This window comes from Haliaeetus albicilla, chromosome 16 (assembly GCF_947461875.1).
Source record: "Haliaeetus albicilla chromosome 16, bHalAlb1.1, whole genome shotgun sequence".
Taxonomy (NCBI): Eukaryota; Metazoa; Chordata; class Aves; order Accipitriformes; family Accipitridae; genus Haliaeetus; species Haliaeetus albicilla.
Window position 1 is genome coordinate 12,075,617 of NC_091498.1, and position 16,866 is coordinate 12,092,482.

Below are 16,866 nucleotides of genomic sequence, written 5' to 3' on the forward strand. Positions count from 1 at the left end.
AACGGAAAGAGCAATGCAACAAATCTACAGACCCATTCTTTAAAAACTATGAACAGGGAAAAGAAGAGTCTATGAAGAAGGCTGCCCTTGCTAGTTTTTTGAGGGCAGAAAAAAACGTGAAACAAAAGGTCCGAGGAGAAAATTAGAAGCAGCTTTCAGAATAACACCACACAAACACCACTGTGTTAGGAAGGAAAAAGGGGAAGGGGGGGAAGAGGAAGAGAGAGAGGGAAAAAAGGAAAAAAAAGGCAAAAGGAAAAAAAAGGGGAAAAAAGAGGAAAAAGCCAATCCAACAGCTCAAGTGCTAGGATCTTTTACATTGCCAGCTCACAAACCCATCAAACATTTTCCTCACATTTACTATGCTTCTTTCTTTAATACTAAAGTCCTTCTGAAGAGGGAAGGAGGAAGAAAAATTATTGCACTAAATTTGCATAACTGCACAACACGGGAGATTTATGAGCAATTTTTAACAGCCAAATCAGCCAAACAAATTGTCTGCAGAACTGCAACAGTAAGCTATTGGGGTTCTTACGGTCGGCAACATCACAAGTGTGTTGGGAGAATCAAATCTTTTATTACAAAAATCAATCACAATTCCCATTCTTTTCCTCGATTCCTATAAAAAAACCCAAAAGACCTGAGTGCTGCTAATTTAGCCTTCTCACTGAAGAATGAATACCAGATAAAAAGGGAGCCGACAGCTGGCCCAGAGCCAAAAAGAAAGCTTTCAGGCGCAAAAATTTCCGAGAACAATGTTTGTTCTGCGCTCAGAAATTTTTTTACACGCAACTCTGTACAGACAAGACAGGCATATCTGGCGACATGACTAAGAATATACATTTATGATGGAGGATACCGCCTTTTAAAAGGAGAAATAAATTAGAGATTAATGCTTCTTTATGCAAGCTGCAAGGAGAAGAATTCCTGGAGCAATTCAATTCAGCACAAGGAACAAGGTTTCTTTCAAAAAGTCACCCTTTAACTGGGAAGGGCGCTTCTTTGCAGGGAGTCTGAACTGAGAAATACGCAGCTCCTTGCTTTCTATTTATAGTCATTCAGGCAGTGAATAGTCTCATTCCAAATGCCACAAGGCATACTCACAACCTTTTATTCCAGAGACCTGATTTGTGTTTCATTTAAAAAAGTCCAGCCCGATAAAAAAAAAAAAAAAAAAAAAAAAAAAAGGGGGGGGGGCGGTGGGGAGAAACAGCAATGCAACAGAAACACTTTTTTTCCCCCCAACATTTCCTTTATGAAGCTGGTGCTGGAGAGTGTGGAAAAGAGGGGGGGCAGTTTAGAAACTTCCCTATGGGAAGGAAAAAAAGTGTAAGCTTTGGAAGCGCATGCATTTGTACTCATTAACACTGAATACCAGTTGCCCTGCAATTTAAGCAAGTCTGGGGGAAGGAGGAAAAGGAGCAAGGGGTGAGAGCATTTCAATTACTTGGCTTTGAAGGACCCTTCTGAATGAGAAAGAGACAGAAAAAACTTGTCAAATGCAAGTTCAAGTGAAAGCCACTTCTGCCAATGAAGTGTGCAGATGGCTGTGGGGGTTCCGCTGAACCCTAACTGGGCCTCTATTATGTCTTTATTGCTCACAAAAAGGCAAGGGTCACCTTCAGTTTAGAATAAGTTAGCATCCTTTCCCACAGAATGACTCTGGTCAATCAAGCCAAGCAAAGGAAGTCTTCCTTTGAGTGACTGCTATCCCATCAGCGCACTGAAGAATTTTTAGAAAGGCTAAATAGACACAAAACCCTTTGGTCTCATCTACACTACCAACATTTATCAGAAAAGTTTCCCACCGTCACAGGCAATCTTGGGAGAACTAGGGTAGGCTGGCAGTGGCTGTCATTTATGTCTGTTAGATTTCTTTCTTGTCAGGGACGGATGATACGAGTCTGAAAATGGTACTGACAGCTTTCAAAATTTCACTAATAAGACATGGCATGAAAAGCAAGTTCTACACTTCTATTTTTAGAATGCGTTCTTCAGAAACACGGGAACCCCACCAGGCCAGCCTACACCAAGTCTCCTGTTCCTAACAGCATCTGGGTTCACGTGTTTCACAACCAAAGGTTGCAGCAACAGGCACATGTGGTACCACTGCCTGCCCTCCCAGCGTTGCTCAAGACAATCCAGATGGTGCTTTCCAAGATTATCTTTGTGGTGCTGTGAAATACCATCACCAATGCAGAACCCTTAAAAAACCCAAAGCTGAAATAGAAGGAGGCTAGAATTTGTGTTTGTGGCACAAAACTCTGTATTCTTCATTTGAAAAACTTACACCCAAGGTCACTAAACACCAAGAAGGCATGGTATCCTCCCCAGTGGGTTCAAAGGATTATATACAAGAAGGTGAGTTGCAGACACTGAAAGGTCAAGTATCTCCAATACTTTCCTTCCAAAACAGCAATAGGAAAATACGAGCAGGGGAAGGACTTTTTCCCAGTGAAAAGTTAGTTCCCAAACTACAGTGATAAACCAATCTACCTGATAGGGTACACTGCATATTGACACAACTAGCCCCAAAGTATCAGAGAAACAAGCTTCTCTCAACACTGCTATAAGACAGTATTAATGGGATCACAACTCCTGGGCAGCACAAAACGCGTTCCCTCTAGGTCAGAGGTAAGCTGTATGGCAAAGCTCAATATTATTCTTGGAAGAGAACAGGAGAAAGTACGAAAACAAAAGCAAAAAAGGGAATAGTATTTAAAGAAAATTCCTCCTAGCTATTGGCAAACAATATAGCAAGTAACTTCAAGAAGGTTACTAAGTTAAAAACTCTCTTAACTATCCTACTTGCTAGTCTGACAAAGAAACTCCAAGTTACTCCAGCTTCCATAGAAACCACCTTTTTCTCGGCAACCGGAAAAAGACGTACTTATTCTGCACCAGAAAAGACATCAGGTTGTCATAAAGGGGGGCCTATTTCCACACTTCACAGGTACAGAAGCCTTTGTACCAGTAAATACAAAATCCCTCTTCTAAATACAGAAAGCTGATCCCAGCAAGGGAAGTAAAGCAGAATTCTCTCCCTAGCAAGTGGAAAAGGGTGATTTGATATCAGATAGCCTAAAATAAGTCTTCAGGGAGAAAGGAGAGCCAGCGGAAAAGGGTGATTTGATATCAGATAGCCTAAAATAATTCTTCAGGGAGAAAGGAGAGCCTCAAGCATGCAAAACTCAAATAATTCTTCAACTTTGTAGTTTAATACATCCTCAGGATTTCCTCTTGATAAATATAGCAAAAGTTACACATACAGAAGTAATTCCTGAGCACTCCACAAAGACCAAATTTAGAAGCTGTCTGTCAGTTGCTTTCTTTTTTTAAGTTGTCCCTTTAAAAAAAGTAGTACAAAACAATATAGTCCGTGGAAAATTGACAAGATTTAGAGGTCTTTATGACTATACAGCAACCCAATAAATTGTAAATGGCTGTAGATGAAATTAAGTGCATAGTGGTGCAGATTCCACTGTGGAAAGACTCAAAGGAGTATTTAAACTGGCAGCTGGCAGTATTTGTGGATTTTTCACTTTGAAGCTAATGGATACAGTATCAAGCTGGGCATATAAAAGTTTGGGAGAATCTCTGATCGAGAGCATCCTATGGAAGGTCACTCAATCAAATCATTATTTGAGAGTTTTCTACTAGTGCATTAAGTGGCATGACTAACACAGGCCACATCATCTCCTGTATCCTCTACTTGGGACAAGAAGCCCATGCTGCAACTGCTTCCACACAATGGGGTTTTGCTGCAAGGCTGGTTTTGCTCTACTTCTTTACAGATGAACATTTCTGGTTATTTACAATGCTGAAGGCAAGGTCAACTAACATGAACCTTGCACTTGGAACAGAGAGTACTGAACTTTTTGATGTTTTTTAGTTGCTGGAAATTGGGAAAAGGGGGGAGGAGGGGAGGTTAATCCAGTACCTTAGCACAGCCTTTAAGAAAAAACTCTCTTCACTACAGGAAAGATTTGCCTTTATTGTGGAAAATCCATTTATGCTCAACAGTACCCCAGACAGCAGTGTTCACTTCAGACATGTAGCTGCCTTTTCCATATGCATGGACTAGACCATGGAGAAAAGAACTGGAGTCTTGAATTTGATTTGAAGTTATCTGGGAAATCTCAGCTTAAAGAACTAAGAATGTGCTCATGGCACCACATGCTGCTGAGGAGACATGGTATAATATTTTTGGTCCATGATGTTTGCCTTGAGGACTGAAGCCTCCACACCTGTCTACTGGGCTACTGTATTTCATCCAAAAGGTGATAAAGACAAGACTAATTGAGGCTAGGTCATCACCCACCTGCGGAGGCACTCCCCATCCCATCCCATCTGGAATGGCAGAAAAAGTTATACTCAACACTGCTGAAGAATGCAAAATTATATGTATCTCCAACACCACTACTGAACACAGGATGGAACTGGCCAAAGTTCAGATGTGTCCCTTATACCAAACACTTTCCTCTTCAACACTGTCATACCTTTCTCTTGCGCAGGGCTCAGATACAAGTTCACCTGGTAGCTAATTCAGAATGGCGAAAAGGGACAGGAGGGAATTCACCTTGACAAGTTCATCTTCTTCCACTTGGTCAATGAATCTCTCTGCTCTTTGAACACCTCCTTATGGAGCTTGGAGCAGAAAGGTGCAACACTTATGTTCTGATAAGCTAAAGCATCTCATTTTGTGAACCTGGATCTGACTTTTCTTCAGCAGCTCCCACACTTGATAACAGTCCTCTTGAAAGTAAACACAGGTCATGTGGTGCAAGGTATAAAATAACATACTGAAATTCCTAATTAAGCAGTAAGCAAAATACAGAAAACTTGATCTTGTAGTTAGAAGAGTGGAGCTAGAAGGCTCTATGTTCCTAAAGAGGATATGGACAGTGTGTGTTAGCAGGTAGAGGCTGGCTATGTTTGTGTGTTCCATCCAGAAAGGTAAGTCTCACAGCAGGAAATCCTGAACCAGAGTTCAGGGTTTAGAAACATGTAACACAGCGAGAAGAGTTTAAATTCATAAGAAACCATTAGGACCTGAAATCACTCAGTGGTCTGACCTGCTGACCTTACAGATCATTGTATGTCATCTCAGCAGTCTCTGTTCCCCACTACAGGCTGGTGTGTACAAGGCTGGACCAACTGCAACATCAATTCTACAGTAGTAAACTAGATAAGAAAGATCATTCCAAATATGCCTGAGCAGAAAACTCTAAATTCTTTCAGCAGAGGAAGTTGAGACTCCGCTAACATCCCTGCCAGTCTGAACTGAGGTGCTTATTCTTGACTCCAAATCTGGCGATGAGTGTGATGGTGCAAGCAGAACACAGCCAACAGGCAGACAGGAGAGTGAGGATTCCTGAAGAGGAGAGAATAGAAGACCCTCTTCCCCTAGCTGCCAGGTTTCCTCCTTCTTCCTAAAGATGCAACACCCCCTTTTCACTGAAGGAACACTGTCAGGCTTTATATAATTTTTTAGAATTAGTGAGAATCTGTTTTATTGTTTATGCAACTCTCCGCAGATATTTGTAATTGTCATTGTTAAAGCACTGAAGTCAGATACAGCTCTCTTCCCTCCCAGAAAGCCTGTGTTCCATCCCAGCAATGTCCCTCTGGGAAAAGCAATCATAACTAATTTGTCATCAGTCTTAAAGTCCAAGAATTGCCAGAACCCCGAGACAATATTTTTAGTCCTTCCTCCAAATGACTCCTCTCATCCATTCTGCAATGACTATCTGGCTGCTGGTAAAAATTTGGTCCCAAGCTCATTAGTATAGATTACTACCCTTCGGAACCTTAAAAGATAGTTATACGCTAGGTTTTTGGACACTGCTACAAATATAGCTCTCGTGTGATAGTGTTTGCTGAGCAGCTCCCTTCAGGTAAAACAAAAAACCCCATCCACCTACAACAGCATTCATGCTTGCTGGTTCTTCAAGCAAAACACATAGCAATAGAGGCCTAACAGCTATTTAAAACTAACAAAAACATAGTGGTATATAATGCTCACAAACCACATACATAACCTCCTACAAAAAAACCCATACCCAATGGCCACAATCATGTACACATGTCACTTCTCCAACAACATAGCTTAATCCCAGGCAGGAGAGTAGTATATTGCAAAAAGAAAAACTAGAAGTGGCACTGACGGTAGCATTCAAAGGAGCAGTCCAGGTTGCAGAAATACGCTGCTGAACAGAGCTATACGAACAGCCGGGACATATACATGGTTTGCTACCAATTCTGACATGCTGTTCAACATTACATTATTATATGTCAATATCATATCATATGCATCACTTCAGATATGTAGCACTTGCATCTAGAAAGAGTATAATTTACAAATGTATCAGAAGCAAAAAGCATAGGATATAGTGTATGTATGTTTCATCTTGGGACCACAGTATAAGCTTCAATTAATAACTTATTTCTAACAATTCTATTAGCTGACACTTCTCTGCCACAGTTCTAAATTGAATCAAATGTCACCAAGAAGTTCCAAAAAATTCACTGAAATTAAGGCTCCCTCACCATCATCAATTTAAGTGATTTTATTACTGCAGCTGTCTACTTAGACTGATATCTATTCTTCAGATCTAGGAGATCTGGTATTTCTTATTTCTATATCCACATTTCACTTTTCTCTTCTCATGTATTAATACAAATATGCACTGTGGGGATTATTTACATTAATATAAATATAAACTAGGTCTTCTGAAATACATTTATATTTATAGAAAAATTATGCTTTGAGTTTTTTATATCTAATTAGCATGTGGCAATAAGTTTAAATTATTGTTCTCTCTATGAGGTTTGCCTGTTTCAATAAATCAGTCCAGAATATCTATCTCCCAAGTAGTTTATTACACTACATAGTCTTTTTAATGCTTCCATGAAAACTGCCAATGCAAAGAAACACACACACACAAATATATCAGTTATGAGAAAACGTCTCATGTATAAATTAAAAATTGCATTTTTTTAGGTCAAATGACTGGCAAACAAAGTACAATATGTGAAGTATACTCAGCCTTGTTTAGAAAAAGCAGCCTTAAATTAGTTTAGTTGTTAATTTTTCTCCCCAGTACAACTGACTTCTGCAAAGCCTACTCCCATTTAAGTAGCAAATTGTTCCAGATGTCCTTTTACGCTATTTATGGAGAATGTAATCAACAACAAAGTAATTATAAAGATTGTTTCCTTAAGTTTCAAGGACAGCCCACATAACTGCATCTTGGAAAATTTTTTCAGTGAACTCCAGGATTGTCATCTGGTGCTGACTTACACTTTAGACTGAAACACCCTACAAACTTGCAAAGAATTACTGTACAGAATTAGGAGTCTTCTGCAGAGACAAATGAAGGACATTTGTCAATAGAGGAGAAGGGGGGGGGGGATGAGGGGAAGCTGCCAGAAGTGATAGTCTGCATAACATTTATTCCAAGAATATTGCACAAACTTAAGTAAAATGCATACATAATAACAGGCACCTGAGAATTCAGTAATTGCTCATTATGCAATTATACCTTAGGCACTTTAAGCAAATGCTGAAGAAATAATACATGGGAAAACCTGGCTAACCACAAAATTGGTTTTAAGGAGAATGAGGAAACTCTACACGTGGATGCCATTGGATCTTTGCTTCTCTCTCTGCTGGAACCCTGTAATCCTTATTAATCTGCTGTTTGTTCCTGGGAAGTACCTTTTCTCTGTCAGTAAAATCCAGAGTTCATTTGGATTAATCCATGCCCCTTACTTGTAGCTGAAGCCGTGCGGACAAACACATGATTTCGACAGACACGATTCAATATTTGCTATATATTTTTCCTTGCCATACACTTTGCCAGACTAATAAAAAAAAAAATTAAATGCTGGGAACAGTGTTACCACAGGGTGCCAAATTTGCAGCAAAAGCCCCATAGGCTCCTGTCACACAAAATTTTGAAAAGCCTTGCCAAATGGTTTTTCAGGATGCAAACTGCTTGCAAAGTGACTGGGCCCTTTGTGTTGCAGCTGAATGCTGCAGATGGGAAGCTTAGGAAAGGGTTTTTGCCAGGAAAGGGTAACTGCTGTTTTCACCCCGTGCAGTTATACACACACAAATAAGAACATACTCTCCTGGTATAGGACGCTGCTTGGTACCCTCAACAGCTCTGCAGTCTTTCTTTTCTAATTGTGGAAGAGCACACCCAAAAGTAATGTCACAATGTGTTACCAAAACCAGACAAAACCACCCCCAAAACAAACAAGCAAACAAAAAACCAAACCCAAGACATTTACAGTACATTTCAAACACGAGGTCCAGCAAAAATAGGACAGATGTCTTCAGCTTATCAAATTTCCAAGCTATACAAAGTTCAGTCACTTCATATATGAACAGGCCTTCCCAGGAAGAGTAAGATGACTCCCTACAGATCTAAAATATCAGAAACCAGAGCAGAATACCAAGCAGAGATATGCACAAATATGTACAAGGTATATTCACTCTTGGTTTTTTTCTATATGGAAAGCAGCTGAAGGCATGCTATGTGATGAAAGCAATTCTCATCTACAAGCAGTTCATCAGAAAGCTACAGAAAAGCCTACATAGTGCACTTCTTACATTACTGGCCATCAGTCTTAATACTACTTCTTCCCCAATAGGCTTTAAGTCCAACCATGCTCTGCACAGTAGTAGAGATAATAGTTTCCATTTATTTTATTTTGCAATTTCTACACAGTGAGCTGGGACATTTTGAGGCAGGTGAAAGTAGATGGATAGAGCAAAACAGCGGAGATGGGAATTTTCTCCTTTACCTTACGCCTTCTGCAGATCTGTGGTCTCTGGAAAATTTCTAGTTGCTTCAGGAAATCTGAGACTGCAGTTTCTAGGTGAGAAAACTGTCAAGTGACAGCATTGCAAAAGTCCAAGAGAAACTAATTGCTCTGAAAAGAAGGCGATGGGAGTAGAGGATGTTCTTTAACAGTCAACTACTTCAATGCAGAGCAATATACTGGCCCAGCCACTGTCCCTGTCCACCACCATCTTCAGCATGTACAAGGCAGCAGGCAGCGATCCACATGCCACCTTCTTTGCCTTCTGCCATGGAGTGCAGCTGCAGAGTGCCACTTTCTGAACCACGTAGGGGCCCTCCAGTTGGTTGAAGTCTTCCTCCTTCAGGAGTGCTCAACATAAATCTGAATGTCATTTTTTGATGAAGCAAGAACTCTCTCCTTGCAGTGTAGCAACAGAGTAACCCACCCAAAACTTCATCAACTTTTTTTTTTTTTTTTTTTTTGCTACCTAGTGAGTTACAAAATAGAGTTACAGCTTACTATCTACTATCCCACCTATGCTGGTTTTAGGTGTTAACATAAATTAAATTTATCCAGTAACATGCTTCAAGGTAGTTTAGGTGCTTACCGGGAAAAAGAAAAATCCTAATACTCAGCTAGGTCAACTATAGTATAAAATATAAACGCGTATCCTTGACTTGCAGTCAGCTCGTCCTTGTTTCTGACAAGCTGTGAATACAACAGACATGCATACACATACAGAACAAATCACCAAGACACCAGCTGCATTAGCAAGCCATTTAAATGGCATGCTCTTGGCAACAGAACACATGCATGAGAGAATGAGTTTATGCTGAATAACTTCAACAGCAAGTAAGAGTGGAAATGCCCCACCTCATACACCATACAGTGAGGTTTCACATGTACTAGGGCCAGCAGAATAGCACAAACTATGGCTTACTGGGAAAAATCTAGGGTATCGACAGAACCTCTCAAACAGAGGAATCTTGCAGGAGAGGACTGTCAGGTTACAATATAGCGAAATGAGCAAGAAATGTGAAATACAATCCATTGGATCAATTTGCTTCTATTCTAAAATATTTTCTTAGTGCAATTTTTTCAACTTGTAGAGGAGTATTAATGAAAAGAAGCTGTATTAGAGACCAGTCTCAAACCAGCCAGTATCTGAGCTGTGTCAGTGACTGGTTAAGTCACACAGCTCTTTCCCAACTGAGCAGAATACGCAAATGAGTCTGGCACATCTTCCAAAATGGAAACTGAAAATTTGTTTTCTAATGGAAGTTCTGCAATAGACATCTAACATCCATTTCTACTGATAACATGTCAGTGCCATTTTAACTTGTGCCAGTCCAGAATGGACCACAACAGACCCCTTCACAGCACAGTTCAGAATTGTGGGCAAACACGCATGATTTTTTCCCCCATAATATTCTAAATGGGCCTATTTAGATATTTGTAAATACAGCCTCAGAAGGAGTCTGCTCATGATAGCCAGCAAAAGTAAACTCCAAGCATAAAGAGAAAAAGTGGGGGAGAAAAAGAAAAAAAGAAAAAAAAAAAGGCGGGGGGGAGGGGGAGAGACTTAAAATGAGAGAATTTACACCTGTTTAAACCTAAGAAAACGTAGAATCCATTGCTAGGAGCATGGAGATTTCATTCTTTGCACTAAGAATTAAAATGGGGTTGCATAATATATAGGAATCAATGTATCTACAGATGTCACAATCCACTTCATGCAAAGAATATCTTCTGTTTGCAAGACCAAGTGATCCACCCGCTTCTCTCTATTTTTGCAAATAGAAGAGAACCACAAAAAGTAAGTATAGTAAGCAAAGAAAAACTGAGGGAATAAAAAGCTCTTACTTTGGCTTCCCTGATTTTCCTAAATTTTTATGCCAAACCAAACAGTATCGCTGGCTTTGCTACTTTACAGTGAAGCTAGACAGACTGAATAGACCACTTAAACCCATGCAATGCATTGCACAACTATGGTCCCAGCTATAAAAGGTGGCATCTGGAACATTCCCTGTTCTGCAGGCTGAAAGATAAGGGGGAACAGGACCTGTCTGATAGTCATCAAGCCTACTACTTAGGTACTGCCAAACACTGAAGTTACATTTCTGGAGCTAGTAGACAGTCTTGCTTCCCCTCTTCCTGAGGGCAAAACCTTTAGAGAGCACAATCATTCCTCAAAATTTACTTCTCTAAAAATGCTGCATACGCTACTCCCCCAAACAACACAAAAACTGAACCAACTTCACAGGCCATAACCAAGGGAAAAAAATTCTATATTCCTGTTCTTAGGTATTGGTACAGAAATGGACTGTTGTAACAGTATAGTCAAAACACAACTTCTGCAAGCTGGCTTATAACATAGGAAGAAAATTTTTAATTATTGCTTTAAAGAGAAGAAATTTTTGGAGGTCTTTACTCTCATATTCTGGTTTGAGAATTGTTTTTATGAACTGATTTCAATTAGCTAGTTATCCCCCTCATCTTACTTTGAAGCTAATTCAAATTCCCTAGAGAATTCCCTTTTCAAATTAAAATACTCAGAGCTAACTGTTTAGCACCTTCAATTTTCAACTGTTCTTCTGACATCTTTGTGGAAGATAAACAACTACTTCATACTAAGAACATACCACAACCAGGTCAAGGGACCTATGGCCACCAGTCACCTGGAGCTTAACAAGACATTAAAGAGGAACATTTCTCTGGCTGACAAATCTAGTGATCTAATGATAACAGAGCAGGAATTTTTTAATTTGCCTGATCTCAGGTCACATCTCATGTTGTCATCTAAACCCGTGGGTTCATCATAACCTATGATAACAACTTTAGATTGAGGTTCAAAATCCAATTTTTCCTTCTTAGAAACGTGAGCACAAGTGGCCAGTAACAAGATGCACTTCTTAAACAACTATTTTATTTAGAAACTAAGCATTGAAGGTGGTGGGGAACACAACAGGATCTTAAGCAACTGTTTGAGACTTCTTCACATCTGGCTGTATCCATATTCTCTATCCATATCCTCAGCTGTCTCAAATTATATGGACACACTCATGCAAGTTAAGCCTCCTACTACATACAGCTCTTCAGTAACTCCATGAACACATCCACAAGAAATGTATAAAATGGCTGTTAATCAGTATTCCTAGATTACACAAAAGCCATGTGCCCTTCTACATCACAATATTATCAAGCTCTATCAATTTGCTGAATTTCCTCTCAGTTGAATACTCAGTTGTTAATTATTCACTGAAACCTCCGAATCTCATGACCACATGCTCAGAAGCCCCCAAAAACCTTGCCCCAAACCTTCATTCTAACTCTTTCAGTTATTTAATTTATCACCTTCTGCTCTGAGTGAAACTACTTTGGGACTCGGTTCTCTGCAGCGATATCTTAGACTCGTTTCACTTCTGTGGCAGCACAATTATTCTTTTAGATTAAGATTTAATCATGGGATACTAATGCAAAAACAATGGGAAAAAAAAGCATCTCCTTTAGGAGAATGTGTCTTGGAACATCTCAGGCCTCCCTGGTGCAATTGTCAATGTCCATGACTAGACCAGTGCAGATGCCTGCTTTGACCATATTTTAAATTTAAAGCAGTGAATCTCCAGACACACTTCACTGCCTTACTCCTGGGAGCACATCATAACAAATGAGTGGATAATTTGTCCAACTTTGTCTAGTGTTTGAGCAATAGACAGGATGAATTTTTTGCATTTTTAAGAAAATTCTTTCCAAAGAAAGGGGGGGCATAAGGGAATCACACTGTGTTTTACCAGACATTGTTTCAACAATTAAGAAGTACTAAATATTGTCATGAAAGTTTATACAACATTGTGAACAGGATTTCCTCCCATCAAATTCAGAGGTAGAATGTCTATGTTGTTTTCAAAGCCGGTGATACATTAAAAATTACTTCTTCTCCATGCATCTGGACACCACATAATCATTAAGGTCCTGCAAATATGGCTCTCTAGGGCCCCCACATCCACCTTCTCCTGTACATGAACCTTGCATCATGTCTTTTGCATGCAGCAATATTAGATACCAGTTCCAAGCACTACAGACATGTCAAAACATCTTTTAAAGAGGTTGTACCGGAGTGTCCCAATTTGTTGCAAAAGCCTCAGGTAAAACCTGAGATTTCAAGCAATTAAATTACACTTGTAACAACGTAGACGTAACAAACATTTCTTGCAAAAGTTTTCTGAACCACATGAATGTGTTTCCTTTCTTCTCAAATATGTCTTGTTATGGTAAATAACATGTTAATATTAATGAAACAACAGACTCCTCAAAAAACGGATAAATGTATCCAAGACATAAAGTGGCACATGAGACCAGCACTTTTTTATCCAAGAATGCACTGAAGTATAGCTCTATTACTCACCTCAATTTTATCTGTTTTTGCATCTCCCCAGTAAAGCTTGTCTTTTTCAAGATCCAGTGCCAAGCCATTAGGCCAACCTAGGGACGTATTCACCAGAATTCGCCTTTCTGAGCCGTCCAAATAAGCACATTCTATCTTCGGACTTTCACCCCAGTCTGTCCAATACATGTAGCTATGAAAAAAACAGAGGGGAAACAGTCAATGCACGTAACATGCAAGACCAAAAACTGTCAAAATCTGTCCCGCTTTTGAAAGAACTTACTAACTTTCTGCTTCCCCAACTGCAGCAAACAAGCCAACTGGAACTGTAATCAGTGATGCCAATGTAAGTTTCAGCATTAAATAAATTAAACTATTGAAAATGTGTAGTGGCCTAATTCTTTCATAGTTACGATAATACCGAAGATGCAGAGAAAAGAAAATTCAACCAAACACACAATGTATATGTTCATTGAAGAACACTATATTTAGAAGTCACCTTTTATATACACAGTATTAAAGGCATGAAGCAAGGGAAAGCCAGTTATTTCCAGAACATTTGACAAATAATACACACATCATCTTGCAATTTGCAGATTTTCAGTTTCAGGAGACCATAAACTGGATCCAATCCTATCATAGGGCTATCAATAAACACAAAACTTACCCCATTACAGGATTGAGCACTATTGCTCGAGGTTCATCTAGGTTTTCTGAGATAAGGATCTTTCTTGATGTCCCATTCAACCGGGTCACTTCAATGCGGTCTGTTCCAGTATCAGTCCAGTACAGGTTCCTCGCCACCCAATCCACAGCAATACCATCTGGATGGTTGATTTCTGTGGTTACCAGAGTCTGTGCTCCAGAGCCATCAAGGTAGGCTCGACGAATTGCCCGGACATCATCATCAGTCCAGTAGATGTAGCCTTCCACGGGATCGTAGTCTATGGCAATTGCATGTCTGATATTGTCTATCTGCAGAATAATGTCAGTGAAATCTGGCATGTCCAGGGAAATCCTCCTCAAGTCAGTCCTTCTAGCAAGCAGCAAGACTTCCTCAGCACCTGGAGAGAAAACCATTCACGGTATCATTTCCTTTGCTATTGATGTGAACACTTCAATACAGCACAGAAGGCTGTGAACTGCCACTGTCACTATAACAAGAAGATATTTCCTTAAAATAAGGACAAACTTTCACTGAAAATATAGACTTGTCTGAGCAGAGAGTTATTCCTAATCAGTTCTTCTCAACTAGCTACTTGGGCTGGCACTCTTATTTCACAATGACAGCACCTTTCTCCCGGCTCCTAACTAATAAGGAACACAGCAATCTCTATCCAGAATCTTAAAAAAATAAATAATTAACTTGGTGGGGGTACATCCAAATATTTCATCACGTTACAGAATTCCTCAGCTCAGCCAAACTTCCCACTAGCTGTATCAGTGCATTAGATGTGGTTTTCGCACACAAGCCCTACATAATAAATGACAAGGGCTAATGGAAAACTTGAGTATTTGTAAACAAATTACATTAATTATTTGCTCCAGACAGCCCAACAAGAAAGCAAGTCGCAACTACAGCAAGTATTTCTCATCTGGCCAAAGTTGATGCAAAACTAAATTCTAAGGCAATAGGGTTGTTGATCTTTTCTCTTCTCTATTCTTCCTTCCCACTGTGAAGTTTCACTGCTTGTGGAAAGGGTGTCAAACAACAACCTGGAGCACATTTCAAAGACAAATGGCATCGTCAGTGTCGTCTTTCTGGCAACTTCTTTTATAAGTACAAAAACAGGACACACAGTAAACCATCCAGTTGCTTAACCCAGTTTCCCCACATTCACCCATGCATGCTTCAGCACAAAAAGAACAATACAAGTACGAGCCTTTTTCCTACTCTGTTACTAAAGCAATGCCATATAGTTTGAAAACTGACAAGGAGTTTTTATCATTTAGCAACACTCCAAAACTGGAAACCAGAACAAAAGTCACTTGTCACATTTAATCCAGACCAGCAAACAGCAGCAGGGGGTGGTAACTTCCAGTTCCCACCAACACCCCAAATTGAATCAATATGGCCAACACAGGACATATCTTTTGGACCACTGAGAATAACAGAAATCCAAATCCTCATGAGAATATTCTTCTAGAAATAATTCACACCTAGGCATGCATATGGAGTTCTGGAGACTCAGAAGTTGAATCAATTGCACATCAAAACCAAATTCACGTTCACTTTGGGAGCTGGACTGTGCTGCTATTTGGTTTTGGGTTTGGAAATCAGAGCTTTGCCTCCAAATAACATCTCAGAAGCTCTGGAAAAAAAAACAGTGCTCAAGCTGCAAGTGTATAATAAAAGGCAAGGATCTAGAGAAGCAGTGTTGTAACATCACCAGAACAAGAATGCTACACAGCACGAAGGACATAGTTTGATGTGCCCTTTGAACTACCTCAAGTTACCGCAGCTCCTGGATTAAGTGGTGCTCCCCTTCTCTGCCATAGGCTGCTTGTTCTCACTTCTGTATCACTCCTTCTCACATGCAAGCACAGCATGGCTGTGTGTTGCAAACCACACTAAAGAGCTGATCCAAACAAAAAACTAACAGAAATAAAGCCATCAGCCTAAGTTAACAACCAGACTGGTTCACTGCAGAGCTCCACAAACACTTGTGCTGTCATGGGGAGGGACTCCAGCAAGAATGCTTCTTCCAGTCAGCATTAGCTGACAAGGTTTGATAACTACAGCATCAGTTACACAAACAAACTTTGAGGGAAGGCTTGGGTAGAAGGAAAGCAACAATAATTCAGAGCTCAAAAACCACGTGGAGAAAAGGGAGGAGGGAAAGCCCATATATTCTTGACAGTAAAGCAAAGAGCTATGTTTACCATCAAATTTCCTTAATACAGATTTTTCTAACTTCACAGGTTGCAAAATAAAAAGAGGTTTGCAGGAAGAGTGTTTCTTACACTTGAAACTTCTGCTCGCTTCTTTAGACACAGCAAAACTAGTAACCTGTTGCCCAAGTTGAGAAGGGAATAGCCCCAGCTGACCAGACAACTTAGAATGCTTCCTTCCTCCATTGCCCCCTTAAGTAAGCATGGCAACAGGTTTTCATTTTTTCAGGTTTCCTTTCTGTTAAGGGAACAACATGCATCAGCAATCCTTAGAAGGCACTGCTAACAAAAGTATTCATTTTCAAAAGCTTTATGAATCTCCAGGATTTTAGCACCTTTACTAAATAAAAATAATGGGATACCTAAAACAGTATTTGATATTTTATATTATGCTTAAAAATGTTGGTTTACTTCCTGAACAGTGAAAAAAAAAAAAAAATCAATCAACTGTTTTCTTGTAAAAGACCATGGTGGACAGAAGTCCAATATGTAGCTTATACCTCCTCTTCTACCATGCTTCTTTGCTAGATGTATATTCCAACATATCACCTCTGAAAGATTAACTACATATAATGGCAAACAGCATGAACGAAAGGTGACACTGTCAACTACTTCACCGTACATCAAATGCAAGACAGTTCCCAGACAGCTATTTTAAAAAGCTATCTGGGAACAAAAGCAGTCCATAGTCTGTGATGCTGTTCCCGCTCTCTGCATAAAGGATTACCCCAGGAACAGTAGTCTTGGGGCTATGCTGACATCTCTGGATTAGAAAA

General features: G+C 39.8%; 1 protein-coding gene across 2 annotated transcripts in view; it reads right to left on the reverse strand.

Moving 5' to 3' along the window:
• Nucleotides 1-16,866, reverse strand: part of LRP5 (LDL receptor related protein 5) — a 178,186-nt gene that overhangs the window by 85,219 nt on the left and 76,101 nt on the right. For both annotated transcript variants that reach the window (XM_069803476.1, XM_069803474.1), the window contains exons 6-7: nt 13,866-14,262; nt 13,220-13,391 (exon numbers count right to left, since the gene is read on the reverse strand). In XM_069803476.1, the coding sequence (XP_069659577.1) occupies nt 13,220-13,391; nt 13,866-14,262 (569 nt within the window). The remainder of the gene's footprint in view (nt 1-13,219; nt 13,392-13,865; nt 14,263-16,866) is intronic.